Source organism: Penicillium oxalicum, chromosome II (genome assembly GCF_001723175.1).
Source record: "Penicillium oxalicum strain HP7-1 chromosome II, whole genome shotgun sequence".
NCBI classification, from domain to species: Eukaryota; Fungi; Ascomycota; class Eurotiomycetes; order Eurotiales; family Aspergillaceae; genus Penicillium; species Penicillium oxalicum.
The window spans coordinates 32,086-45,989 of NC_064651.1; the positions used below are offsets into that span (position 1 = coordinate 32,086).

General features: G+C 53.2%; 5 protein-coding genes across 5 annotated transcripts; 3 read left to right on the top strand and 2 right to left on the bottom strand.

The window, feature by feature from the left end:
- Window positions 1-482: 482 nt before the first annotated feature.
- Window positions 483-2,102, top strand: POX_b01946 (putative mannan endo-1,4-beta-mannosidase F; the record flags this gene model as incomplete). The annotated part of the gene is made up of 4 exons (XM_050110868.1): window positions 483-642; window positions 712-1,461; window positions 1,582-1,710; window positions 1,813-2,102. The coding sequence occupies 4 exons, from the start codon at window positions 483-485 to the stop codon at window positions 2,100-2,102; spliced, it is 1,329 nt and encodes a 442-aa protein (XP_049971214.1).
- A 1,530-nt stretch (window positions 2,103-3,632) lies between these two features.
- On the bottom strand, window positions 3,633-5,802 carry POX_b01947 (uncharacterized protein; the record flags this gene model as incomplete). Its single annotated transcript, XM_050110869.1, has 5 exons — window positions 3,633-3,898; window positions 3,970-4,544; window positions 4,625-4,824; window positions 5,061-5,340; window positions 5,477-5,802. The coding sequence occupies 5 exons, from the start codon at window positions 5,800-5,802 to the stop codon at window positions 3,633-3,635; spliced, it is 1,647 nt and encodes a 548-aa protein (XP_049971215.1).
- A 1,384-nt stretch (window positions 5,803-7,186) lies between these two features.
- On the top strand, window positions 7,187-9,011 carry POX_b01948 (uncharacterized protein; the record flags this gene model as incomplete). The annotated part of the gene is made up of 2 exons (XM_050110870.1): window positions 7,187-7,243; window positions 8,316-9,011. The coding sequence occupies 2 exons, from the start codon at window positions 7,187-7,189 to the stop codon at window positions 9,009-9,011; spliced, it is 753 nt and encodes a 250-aa protein (XP_049971216.1).
- Window positions 9,012-9,806: 795 nt separating this feature from the next.
- Window positions 9,807-11,183, bottom strand: POX_b01949 (uncharacterized protein; the record flags this gene model as incomplete). The annotated part of the gene is made up of 3 exons (XM_050110871.1): window positions 9,807-9,895; window positions 10,102-10,197; window positions 10,331-11,183. The coding sequence occupies 3 exons, from the start codon at window positions 11,181-11,183 to the stop codon at window positions 9,807-9,809; spliced, it is 1,038 nt and encodes a 345-aa protein (XP_049971217.1).
- Window positions 11,184-13,032: 1,849 nt separating this feature from the next.
- Window positions 13,033-13,482, top strand: POX_b01950 (uncharacterized protein; the record flags this gene model as incomplete). Its single annotated transcript, XM_050110872.1, has 1 exon — window positions 13,033-13,482. One exon carries the CDS (start codon window positions 13,033-13,035, stop codon window positions 13,480-13,482), a length of 450 nt encoding a protein of 149 aa, XP_049971218.1.
- Between the last annotated feature and the right edge of the window lie 422 nt (window positions 13,483-13,904).

The following is a 13,904-nucleotide window of genomic DNA, read 5'->3' on the forward strand; positions in this document are numbered from 1 at the left end:
CGGTGGTCGATTGGTGGGCTGGAGATATTCCCGACGGACCGCCCCAGATTCATCAATCTGCGACGGGCGTGGAGGTCCTGCTGCAATTCGTCACAACTCCAGAACTCCATCGATCCCTGTGCTGCATCAGGCCTTCTCGCCCAAGGAGAGTGGTGGTTGCTCCATCTTGACGCTTTTTGCTCCACTTTAGTTCCTGAAATAACACGGTCGGAAGCGAGGAAGTCAAGTTGAATGGCGGTCCATCAGCATTGCTATCGTCCACCGGAGCGCAGCATCAGGCGGAATCTCCCCTTTTCCATAACGGGACACCCTCCGCGTCTGACCCCCCTTGGAGCGATGGATGAAGATGGATGCGAGGCAGCGACTCCTTCTCCGCAAGTGAGGACGCAAAGTATATAAATTGAGTCAATCCGTAAAAGGAGAGCAATGAAATGACATTGGGATTGACTCAGACGACCGTGTTCTCAATTTCACATTGCCTCATGTTGTACTCATCGGCGATCTTGCTGTTGGCCGGGCTGGCATCAGCTCAGGTGGCGGAATATGGCCAGTGTGGCGGAAAAGGATGGTCGGGCAGCACAACGTGCCAGTCTCCATACACCTGTCAATACCAGAATGACTGGTACAGTCAATGCTTGCCAGGTATGTTGTGTCTTGCCATGAAGAAACACAGATGATGCCCAGTACCACTGACCCGTTGCGGTCCGATAGGAACAGGATCGGGTGGCGCGACAACCACCACCACGACCACCACCACCGCCAAGACAACGGTGACCACCACATCGGTCAAGTCGACAACGACTGCGCCAACCAAGACGACGACAACCACCTCGGGTCCGATATCAACCTCCACCGGCTTCGCTCACACCAACGGTCTCAACTTCACCATCGATGGCGAGACGAGCTACTTTGCCGGATCCAACTCGTACTGGATTGGCTTCCTGACCAACAATGCCGACGTCGACTTGGTCATGCAACACCTGAGCTCCTCGGGGCTGCGCATTCTGCGCGTCTGGGGATTCAACGATGTCAACACGATCCCCTCCGCCGGCACCGTCTGGTTCCAGCATCTTGCGGGCGGCAGCGCCACCATCAACACCGGTGCCGATGGCCTGCAGCGTCTTGATTATGTCGTCTCCTCGGCCGAGAAACACGGCATCAAGCTCATCATCAACTTTGTGAACAATTGGTCCGATTACGGTGGTATTAACGCGTACGTCAACGCTTTTGGCGGCAGTGCGACCACCTGGTACACCAACACCGCGGCGCAGACCGCCTACAAAAACTACATCAAGGCTGTGGTTTCGCGGTACATCTCATCTCCGGCCGTCTTTGCGTGGGAGTTGGCCAATGAGCCTCGCTGCAAGGGCTGCGACACCTCCGTCATCTATGACTGGGTCAAGGCGACTAGCCAATATATCAAATCACTCGACCCGAAGCACATGGTCACCATTGGCGATGGTAAGTCCAGCTCGCGTCCGACTGAAGAAACCCCAGAGAGAATGCTCTGCCAGCTATTTTGCTTCCAGTCTACATAATCTGAATATTTCCACTGACGATCCTTTTCCTGCTCTTTGACAGAGGGATTCGGCCTGACGACCGAGTCTGACGGAAGCTACCCCTTCAGCTTCTCCGAGGGACTGGACTTTTCCAAGAACCTGGGCATCAGTACCATTGACTTTGGAACTTTCCATCTGTACCCATCGAGCTGTGAGTAATAACTGTTTTTTGATCATCATTTGACTTCAGTCTCCCCATCTCACAACGGCTGGGAGTTGTGACTAATCTCTTTTTGTTTCAATTCTCCAACAGGGGGCACAAGCAGTGACTGGGGCAATCTCTGGGTCAAAGCCCACGGGGACGCCTGTGCTGCGGCGGGTAAGCCCTGCTTGTTTGAGGAGTATGGCTACCCTTCCGACCACTGCACCATCGAGGCGGCCTGGCAGAAGACGGCCCTTAACACCAAGGGTGTCGCTGCTGATCTGTACTGGCAGTACGGAGATACCCTGAGTTACGGTCAAACTTCAGACGATGGATACACGATTTACTACGGATCCAGTGACTTTACCTGCCTGGTGACGAATCATGTCGCTGCGATCTGAAAAGCCTAGTCGGGGGAGGGGGAGAGCTCAGGCTCACAGAGAATCAGGAACTTAATTCAGATGGAATTGATGAGCATGCGTATCAAATGCAAAGTATGACGAAATCTTCTACGTATGACAAAATACTCTGCCAGCCTTCCGCATGACTGCCGTCTTGTCTACCACCCCCCAGACAAAGACCCGTCGTATCCGTCGGCACGAGAGCTCTGCTCTTGGAGAATTCCGCGTTGGATACAATTTCTACCCCAGTACTACCATTCAATCTATATTGATCAAAGGCAGTCAAGGGGGGCATAAAACCCATTTGTATCACTCGTTGACTCGTCCGGTGATGTTTGTCCCTAGTTGAACATCAAATGGAATACAAAGAAGGGGATCGAGTTTGACAAGATCTGTTCTCCCCGGGCATGGAATTTGACTCGAATGACGGGCAGTCGTGGATGCGGGGAGACGGAATACATTCCGTGGATGGAGCGAGCAGGGCGGGAGTCATCTCCGATTGAAGTGGTCTCGGGTTACTCGGTCTGGTCGCCACCTGAAATACACACATCTATCAATGTCCACAGATCGCATTTAGCAAGTGATCTCGAGGACGAGTGAAGGGTGGAGGAGAGCACCTCCCGACTTGAGGGTTTTCGAAGACGTCTGCGTATACCCTGCAGGTGACCGGCTGGCGTTCGGCATGAAGAGGTCTCTCTATATTCCACGTTCCAACTCGAGGGCTAGTCTATTGACCAATTCACTAGGATGGATCATCGTCCCAGACGTGTGGAACTCGAGCGGATGAGCCGACTATGGTGCAATGACACCGACTGCTTGTCTAAGTGAAGGAATCGTATATCCAAAACGGAAGAAGATACTATTTTGCCATACGTGGTCCACCATACGACTCCAGAGAGAGCGGTGATGAGACTCGAGACAAGAACCGCAGCTAGAACGCCTATGCGTATGTACACTTTAGGGAATCATGGGTTGAGCGACAGGAAAAGGACAACGGGAACAAGAACGACCACCAATAAATAAAATGGGAAGCCGTTGGGAATCGTCATGGGTTTACGGATTCGAACTTGGCGCATCAGGGCAGGGTGTTGATGACCGCAATGGCGTGGAAAACTGCTCGGAAAACTGCTCGGGACGGATTATGCGCGCACGGAGGAGAGAATCATGAGGAGAGGAATCTGGACCGGGCGAAGGACAGGACCGCTTGGGAAAGACACCGGCACTCGCGCGGGCGAAGAATTGCCGGTCAAAACGAAGGGCAACACGGGTCGGAAGCGCGTGGGGAGTTTGGATGGCCGCTTTGGGTTACTCGTGACTGTTGGTCTGGTGAGAGAGCCGATGACGGTCAAACGGGTGGGGGCAACCTCATGTCAGTCAAAACGGCCGAAGTGATGCTGGGATTTAGAGCAGTTGCGGTCGAGAGAGAGGCGGAGAGATGAGAACCAATGACGAAATATAAAAAGGTCCAGCAGGGCGGTCGTGGGGCGGGCGAAGGGATGAAGGGGCGCGTCGGAAATCAGCGGGATCCGATCAAGGGGATTTGGGCTTTCCTGCAATATCATGACTTTTTCGAGCGACCTCGCTCGTCTCGCGAGACGAGGGAGTGATGGACGAGTCGTCATGATGAACCGCGTCCGTGGGGGGACCGCGATAGTTTTTGAGACCCCAGACCGCGTACCACACCGCAGCAATGATAACAAAGCCGAAGAACACCACCGAGGCATAGTTCATGGTTTCTTTGGTGACCTCCTTGGTGGTGGGCATGCAGAACAAGGGAATGGCTAACAAACTCCAGCCTGCGTCGGGACAGAGACTGATCAGCAAAACAAAAGACCGGAGGGATTGATGAGTATAGAGCACAACGTACCAAGAGCGAACACATTTGCGATCAGGCCGATGATACCAAAGTTGAATTTACCATTTTGAACATCCTCCCGACGGCGGAATAGCAGGGAAACGGCAATGGGGCAGGCGTAACTCATGGTCAAGAAAATGACACCGACACCGGAGAAGGCGTTGTAAGCGGCAGTGGACCCAAAGTAAATGAGGCCGAGCGCGATTTCAACCACCATGCCCAGGGCCATGGCATTGAGGGGAATATCAAACTTCTTGTCTACGGTCTTCCACCAGCCGGAGCCGGGAATACCGCCATCGCGAGCAAAGGCCCACGTGCATCGCGAGGTCGCCGTGACACAGCCCACACCGCAGATCAAACCGAGCACGAGCAGCGGAATGGTCAAACAGAAGGCACCGGCAGCATTGCCAATGGCGGACTTGAAGATGACGGGCGTAGGCTGCGCAGAATTTATGATCAAGCTCAACTCGGGCATCACGAAGCACAGGGGGATGAGGAAGAGGAGACCGGCCAGGAAGTTGATGACAATAGTACCAACCATGGCCTTGGGCACCATCACAGCCGGTTCACGAACTTCCTCACAGAGTCTGCTCGGATAGATTGGCTAATTAGTAGGAAGTTTCGTGACGAAGGGGAACTCGGCTCGAAAGGAGCAAGTGAAACATACGAAATAATCATGCCGGTGGCCGAGGTGGCATAGGCCGCCTGCAAAAGGCCGATGAAGAAGGACCAACCCGCTGGCCAACCCGCTTGAGGCTCAAAGTTTCCGAAAACCCAGGACGCATCGCGACGGCCTTCCTTGGCGATGGCGAGAAGACAAACCACGATAGTGATCAATCCAGCGAGAGTCCAGAAAATGGCGAATGTCTGCGATTAAGAGTCATCGTCGTCAGCGGCGTACACTCATCGTAAGAAGGGTATGAGAAGTTTATCACGAGCAAAAGACAAAGCACCACCTAGCCCTGGTGAGAAGTGGGAAGGGGCACCAAGCTGACGAACAGGTACAAAAATTCAAAAGAAAGAAAGAAAATCCCTCAGCGCGCCTGGGGGACCCCAAGGTGAAACGCAAGAGAAATGGGATGTGAAGACGAAGATCATCTTACCTCGAGCATGGTCAGCCATTTGTTGCCAAAGGCTGAGATAGCGTGAGTCAACAGGGTAATGGCCAAAAAGATCAGAAAAGTCTGCCAGGCACCAAAATCGTCGGTGATTCCCACACCGGGGGATTTCTCAAAGACATTGAGACAACCGATGAACAAGAGCGCGGTACCAAAATTAACGGCGAGGGTGATGGTGATGTTTCCGGCCACATAAGACCACCCACAAATCCAGGATGCGACACGTCGACACCACAAGGGGGACAAGACAAATGTTTGATAGTACCTGGAGAAAGCCCGCGCCACAACGTTAGCTCAGCGCCCATGGTGATTGTCTCATTGCCTCCACGATGGGGTCTTCTCCGTTGTGATCGTGATGATGAATGGGTCGACCGTGCCCCGGGACGATGACAGGTACTTACACGCCACCAGCAGTGGGATACACTGAAGTAATCTCGGCGAGAGAGATGGCCACACACAAAATCAGGAAGGAGACCAAAACCCAACCCCAAATGACGTTGGCAGGGCCACCAGCGATGAGCGGATAATAAAGCGTCGTGGATAGACCGTAAGGAACAGACGAGAGAATGAAGCACATAAAGGTGACCTGCCAGATGGAGCGATTGCGCTGCAACTCAGGCTTGTAGCCGAGGTCTTCGAGCGTGCGATCCGCATTGCCGTTGCTTGTGCCGGCTTCGACCCGGGAGGCCGAAACCTTGGAGAGGCGGCGCGATGCGTCGGCCTGCATTCTGATCGAGCAGTCGAACTCGACGAGGCGATGAAACCACCGTGGGGGAGAGGGGCAGCAAGTTGGTCGGAGGAGCAATCTCGTGGAGTCTCGGAGGATGTGGAGGCCGATCGCTTCGGGGAGCGATGCGCGATGCTGCTTGGGGTTCCCACGGTCGCTGTACTGATCTCTAACCTGATCGGTTTTGCTATTGACTTCTTTTCGCGGCGTATATTGAATATGCAGCCAATTCGACTTGCGCGCGTCGGGTGGCGAGGCAAACAGGGAGGGGGAGGGGGGGGGGGGGGGGGGGGGGGGGGGGGGGTGGGGGGGGGGGGGGGGGGGGGGGGGGGGGGGGGGGGGGGGGGGGGGGGGGAAATTGACAAGAATTTTTAGCAACGATTGGGCGTGATAGCCTCTTTTGAGGCCAACCCGCAAAAAAATCGAAAAGGAAAAAAATGAAAAGGAATATGTCCAACCCGCAAGAAAGATAGACGGTCTCGGCGGGTCAGGGCGAGGCGAAAGAGGCATCGGTGGAGTTTCTGGATGGAAACCGCTGGAGGACGGCGGAGGCGGGTGGACTGCCTGTTTCTGATGAGAGAGAGACTCTTTTCTCGGTTCGCACCCGCTCACCGTCGGGGCCACTCCTGCCCAACCCGGACCGAGCGGTGGATGAAACTCTTGGATGGTGGACACTGGGCACTGGGCACTGGGCTGGACTGAAGAATCGTGGAGGCTTCCAATGGCATTGGCCAAAGTACGTTTAACGGGAACCCCAGGACGGGAATAATGGATTAACCAGGCTCAACAAGGGAAACTCTTTTTCCTTCCCAATCTTTTTGGGTGAGATTGGTGGCCCGTCGACATGCATACGGCATCAGTCTGCCTATTGCTTTAATTGCCCATGGGTACTGACAACAGACAGACAGTGCATAGTTGCGCACTCTCGAAGATTCTCTATGCTCCCTACGAGATTCGTGAGCTCGGAGGGTGTGATTTTTACCGCGTCGTATCCCGTGCATTCCTGCAGCACGTGGTGGCAGACTCTCTACGATAGTCAATGACTCGTTGATGAGAGGCGGATAGAGCTCGGCAGTGGCCACTGTATGATCCAGATGAAGGATGAGATGGGAAAGAGAAGTTCAGATTGGCAAATTATCGACTTGCATCTTCGTCGCTGAAACTGCCATCAATGGTTGACTTGAATAACACTATTCTTCACCAATCGTTGCAGCCGAGGCTCAACCAAGGGGCGCTGATGAACGGAACGTTTCCAGGAGCAAACTGCATCTGGATTCTGAACCAACATTATTATTGCCCCCCTGCCGGCGGTTCTGTCCCCTTTTCGTCTCTTCTTGCTCTCTCGGTGCAGGATTGCAAGAGGGTCACTGCGACCGCACCAATCATGACAACCGTTCGGTTCAGCCCGAAGCCCAAAATTCGACTGGTGGCCACGAGGGCTGTGAGAAAGTCCGAATCGAGAAAAGTTTGTTTCCTCAATCGTCCATTGAAATGGCAGGAAAGGGGGATTGGTCCGACTGGGTCATGAGAAAGCCGGGAAGTAAGGTCGCGTGTGGGCTCTAAACCTGGGACTCTACAGTAGTCTATACACGAAGCCCATCGTGGATCCTGACACCTTGCCAATCCAAGCAAGTCCAACGCGACAATGTCGACTACGGATGTTGATTGGAAACACTGCAAGTTGTTCGGGTTCCTGTATGCATGGACGTACGTAATATGCGGAGAAGAAGCTCTGGTCTCAAACTGGCTGTGATTAAGCAGCTTTCACTCTGCGTGGACGTGGTCGAAGAGGCTGGCATTCGCCTGGTCAACAATTCAACCATTTCGATATCAGAGTTTCGACGTTACCCATTTCTCCTCCGGTCGTTGCTCCAGGTGGACTCTGGCCGATAACCACTTTCGGACGAGACCACCGCAATGAGGTAGCGCAAGAAATCTTTTCAGCCCGTCTTGGCCTGCCTTCACTCCAGCATTCCCGTCCGGGGAGTCTCGGACGGGTTTCAAGACGCGGCCAGTCGCGGGTCAAGTCCTGAGACGTCATTGGACTCCGCGTGAAGCTTCCGCAGGTACCCATGTTTCGCACGTGCTTGGATCCGATCACGTGATCACACCGTTTCGTGGAATCTGGTTGGCGAATCGAACCCGGTGCAACTGATCATCCTCACGCCGGAGTGAGGCACAGGAGGGCGCGCGAGTCCAGGGAGAAAAGTACAAATAACCATAGCCATGTTGCGTAGAGTTGCCTCCCCCGATTCCCGTAAATCTTCTAATCGCATCAATACACACCTCAGCCAGGTTCGAGGAAAGAGAGAGGAGGTTGACCACAGAACCAAAGAAAACAAGACAAGAGTCGGTGGCGTGCAGAAGAGGTGGTGATGTCAGGGGCGGACGCCGCACTGCGGGATGACCACTCCGCTTCCTCGTGCACGGAGGTAGCCTGTGCCCACCGTGCGCCCACCTCGCCCACCTCTCAGCTAGTACAGACGGCCTGAGGCCACCGATTACTTGAACAGTCCAGAGAGGTCCACTGGGTCTCAGATGCAGGAAGACGAGGATGTTCACTGGACATCGCCGCCGTGTACTACCGGGGTTGGATGACGGAGGTTGGCCCCTCCCCGAGGACAACAGCACCAGAAAACCGCGCTGTAGGCCAAGCCCGAGGCTCCGACTGGATCCCGTCTGTGGGTGTGGGTTGGTGGAGGGCTCCGCTGCAAAGTGACCCAAAAGGCCCAGGCCAGCAGGAAAATGGATTCCATCGCGGTCCTGGCGGGTTCGGAAGCATGGTCAAATGGAAAGACGTGATCCTGTTCGTCGAAACTGGGCACGGATTCTCGAAAGTCAGGTCTCGGTGTGCAAGGGCTGTCTGGCGATACGAAAGGTTGAACCCGAGGGACATGTGCAAGGGCCGCGGACGATCTGCACTTCCTCCTCCGACATGCTCGAGTGACGGTAGCAGCCGATGGGATCACGGGCGTAAATGGGACCCGACCTCGACAATCAACAATGTCCTTGATGAGACGCCGGACATCCATCCCGTATGCATGACTTGGAGCACGGTGAGAAGCCGTGATTCGTATGCGGAGGCTATCGCTCGGCTTAACTGCCGTCTACGATGGTGTAAATTGAAGGTGCATGTCATTCATGCAGCGGTCCGCATCTCTCTCCACCGCAGCCGCCCAAAACCGATGCGCCCCGAGTTTGCGCGATGACCGCGAATGCGGGATTACGACGGCCGTCGCGCAACTTGAAAGTCAAACGAATAAGATCCAAGGTTTGTCTATGGTTGAAATCTTATTTCTGTACTAGTAATAACCCCTTCCGATCCTAGAACTCTAGGCTGTGCTCAGGGGCTACATGATATTATTTGAATCGTCTTTGGGGACTCCCATCTGTTCTCCTCGGACCACTTACACACCCCACCGGTAAGATGGAAATCTTAAGCCATACGATCAGCTTCCTCTTTGAGCGATCGAGACATCTCTCAACCCTGGACTCTGCTGTATTCAGCCAGCAGCACACGTTCTTGCGCAATGTCACCGCCGATGGACTCCAGGCTCCCATCTTAAGTGGTTCGAGTAGCCACAGTGGGGCTGCATGGCTGGTTTCGCTGGTGGAGCTACTCCGAGGACTTAACTTGCCTGTGGACCATAAGTCCACAAGCGGGATGGCATCAGAAAAAGCACGAATAAGGGAGGGGGCTCCTCACGACAGCCAGGCGACGATCAAGCAATTGATCGCAGAGCAACGAAGACATAAGCTGCCTTCTGCCCATGTCAAGGCCATTCTGCATTTCTTGAAGCACAGTTCTCAATCCCCCACGATCAACGCTACGTAGAAAAAGTTCGATCCAAAGACTTTCATGAAACGGCGCATGAGATGTTTCTCCCGATACACGTGACCCGTCGGCAAAGGAATATGGGCTTGGCCGCATCTTCAATGGGTGGTAATCGATTCAATTGAAACAAAAGCGCCAAATCTCGCGGCAGATCTCGAGTATCGCCCTCTTAGAAATCAATGGCGACCTTTAATGCCTGGTGGTCCGCTGCAGCTCGGAAAGTATCGTATGCGCCAAGTCCTTCGTGGAGAGGGAAGTCTAAAGCAATCACAGGCCTTGGTCAGAAGTACTCCAACTGGAAAGAATGAAGAAGCGGGCAAAGCTCGTGAGAAAGGATCAAAAATGGAAGTAGAAGAAATGAGAGAACATCATACGAATCCATCGTGTCCATGTTCAGTCTGGCGCTTTTCCTCGCCAGTGGTGGGCCGCGAGGGATATGACAAGGTGTCGGTGGGTGCACTTACGGTGAGTCACAAGTGAGCTGATATCCAGTAGATTGGAGTCTAGCAGTTTCAACAGACGTTGAGTCGTGGTTGCATTGACGAGCGACATGTGAATACCTGCAAGATTTCCAAAGGCCGTCAGAAAATTGCGCGGCGGCCAAACTAAACCATTCTGTTTTGGGGGACGGAGATGTCCTCTTTGCCAGCAAAAGGGGAGGGAGCTAAGGCGAAGACACTCTTGCCAACGTACTAATATTCCGATCCCACAGCTTTTCCAAGTGAAGCTTTACCGGCACGCCGTGCACGCCAACGTTGGCAATGCGCCCGCCCACGGCAACCAAATCTTGACATAGGTCGAACGTGGCCGGAATGCCCACGGCCTCAATCACGCAGTCGAATCCAGCTTGATCTGTCAAATCTAATAGCTTTTCCCGTGCATCCTGTTCCGAAGGGTTGATCGTGGCATGCGCGCCCAGCTTCTTGGCCGTCGCCAGTCGCGCTTCGTCCAAGTCCACCATGGCGATCAGCGAGGGCGAGAACAAGCGTGCCGTCAACAAGGCAGCCATGCCCACGGGGCCAGCTCCCACAATCACCACCGAACTACCGGGCTGCACGTTCGCACTCAGTACACCACACTCTAGAGCCGTTGGGAGGGAGTCGGAAAGTGCGAGTGCAGCACGCGGGTTGATCGAGGAAGGCAGTCGATGCAGAGAAAGCGCAGCGTGAGGTACTCGAACGAATTCAGCCTGCGTGCCGTCAATCGTGTGGCCTAAAATCCAACCGCCCGTGGTACAGTGCGACGGCATACTGCGTTGGCAGAAGTGACATGCGCCGCAGGAGGTCATACAGGAGATCAAGACTTGATCACCAGGGGAGAGACTCCGTACGGTTGAACCCACGGACTCAACCACGCCCACGCCCTCATGGCCGAGAATGCGACCGGGTTGAGCAGTTGGAACATCTCCCTTGAGGATATGCAGGTCTGTGCCACAAATGGAGGCGTGAAGGAGACGAACGATGGCGTCGGTAGGTTCTTGGATGACCGGTGTAGGTCGATCGAGTAGCTCGACTTTGCCAATACCGGTGTAGACCAGTGCCTTCATTTTGGGATATATCGTGGGCAGGTCTCTTTGCTTCGAGAACGTGAGGTGAGTATGGAATAGGTACTCCGCACAGATTTGGACGGTGGTGTTGCCACCTCATATGATATCATTGGAAGAAGGTCCAACCTCAGAGCGCTTACCTGGTAGAAGTGGTCCTGGAAAGTAATATGCTAACACTTTATGGGAGCTGGTGAAAGCAGAAATAATTCAGTCAGAGATAACATTTCAAGTTCGATAGTTATTTAAATACAAGAAAATCATGTCGCACGCCGATCATACCGTCTCGAGCAGTCAATGAATCATAATTCTACTTCAAGGGCGGGAGCATCGGTAAGGGGGTGCATCCCATGGTACATCTTCCGTAGTGACAATAGAAGCCAAGACTCCCAAGCATACTCCTTCCCGGCTGGCTGTTTGAGAGGTAACCTGGGATAGATCATCTACTTCGGGTAGATGTAGGTTTGCGCCTGAGCTTCAAGCATATTCGTGTAGTAGTTACTAGTCAGTGTACCAGCTAGTGTGTGGGTCGGATGATCCCATCTAGAGCAATACCTGACAGCCTCCATCCATCTGGGCAGATGTCCACTTTTTTCAATCAAAAGTCCGCGAATCTACCCATTGAGTTGCTGAATACACACCACCCTCTACAGCGACGAAGGATCACACATCTGGCCTTTTCTGGGCAGAAACTTCTTAGCAGATATAAGCGACGGAAAGGGAATGAATTTGGAGAAACGCCAATACCAGCGCAAGTACTCCATGAAATCCGATGAACCAGAAAAGTGGGGACGGATCTTCAACCGCTCGATTAGGTTCATCCGCAGATGGAGACTTTGGGAGCGGAGATCTAATATCAGATCAACATTGAAATGCTTATCAGCAAAAGAGCAATGGGTGGGCCAAACAAACCCAGAGTGTGAAGGCAGGTGCTCTTCGGGCCCAAATTGTTTGGACCTTGTCGTCAATCAACCTACACGCACAGCGCATGTCATACGCGGGTTTTCCTTTGAATATAAACGTGTGACTTTGAGAGCTCCGAACCCTCAAGAGGCTGGTGTCTGACTCACCTCTCTTGTCGTCACGATGAAAGCTATCCATGATAGATAAAAGCCTGGCTTTTCTTTTCTCGTAATCATCTTGGTCGTGGTCCCAAGAATTTCAGTTGCGTCCCAAATATCATATAGCCCTTTTTGTAACCGCACCTTCACCCGCCGCCAATTTATCTCTAGCTCGTGCCATTTCGCAGGGTACTAACGGAGGAAGGAGCGAGGGACAACGGCAACATCCCTCTCTGTGTTGTAGACGACAAATAATGAAGTAGTTATGTCTCTTTTGAGCTTCGGAATATCGTCATGGATGAGTGCCAAAATTCTCTATAAAGGCTGCCATCTTGCCTGGTGAAATCTCTCTTCCCCCAGACATTTCTTGACCTTTCTTTTGCACACTTGGTGATTGCTTCATTCATCATTTGATTCCTTTTCATCGAGAAGACTCTCACCTTTCCTTCGACAACATCTCCTGTCATCCATCACATCCTGTATTCCCACTTCCACAACCTCCCTTCGTTCACCTATCTCTCTTCTGACTGCACATCTCTCTTCCCTGAACACACAATTCTGTCTCCCCATCCACATCCTCTCCCTCTCAACTCACCCTTTGCTGATTATCATCCTACACTTCTCACCCCCTTGGGCTTCTCTCTCTCTCTCTCTCCTCTCTCTCTCTCTCTCTTTCCCCTCCTCTTCTCCTTCCCTTTCTCTTCTTGTTCCTTTCCTTCTTGTCCGTTTCCTTGTTCCTCCCCTTCTTGTTCCTCGCCTTCCCCCCTCCTCAACACGACACTTTTGCCAAAATGGCCATTCGAACCTTCCTCCGCAACCTCCTCGCCAAGCTTTCCCACCTCAAACAGAGGTCGTTCTCTCACTCCGCCGCCTGCCGACGTCAATCATCGGGAGGCCTCGAAACACGCCTCCGAGATGCAGCCAACCGTGACGGCCTGTATGCTCAGGAACGATGGATCCAAGAGCACAAGGCCGAGATGCAGGCCGGTGGAGTGATTGAGCAAGAAGGAAAGCTCATCGCCTCCCGGTTGCGGTCCTTCCAAGACCTCTTCGATGAGCCGGGGCCCTCAAACCCATGGTTCATGGGGGACATCATCGAGTGTGAGGCAGAGCTCGAGCGAGTCAATCAAAATTTGACCGCTCACCAGGCTCGAGTGATCGAGCTCGAGGCGTACCGACCTCCCGGGAAGATGGCCCGGCAATACTTCGACCTGCATGGGCAGTGTCTGAAGTCGGAGTGAGGAGGGTTCGAACGGGTTTGGCCTCGATTCCGTTGATGATGATGAGGTGAGACAGAGAGATATTTTGTTGGACGCTGAGGTGAAATCGCCTCTCATGAGCATTATACCCCTTGTACCATTCATTTGTGCATTAAAAACAGTGTTTTCCGTGTTATTTTTATCTCGCGCGTTTGTGATCCTCACTCAAAGCATCCACGGTGTTTGTTTGTTTTTGTTTTTCTTGCTTTTCTGTCTTCTTGGTCTGGACTGCGATTCGGAAGTTGATCTGAGCGCAGCACACTCATGTTACGGTTGTTAGATTCTTGTTGACCTCATACAATGTGCTCGCTCATCGAAGGGCATACACATGGCCTTAGCGAAGAGACGCTGTGAGCCTAATTGAATACTCCGCCCAAAAGCGTGAAGACTGTAGATGCTTTGAT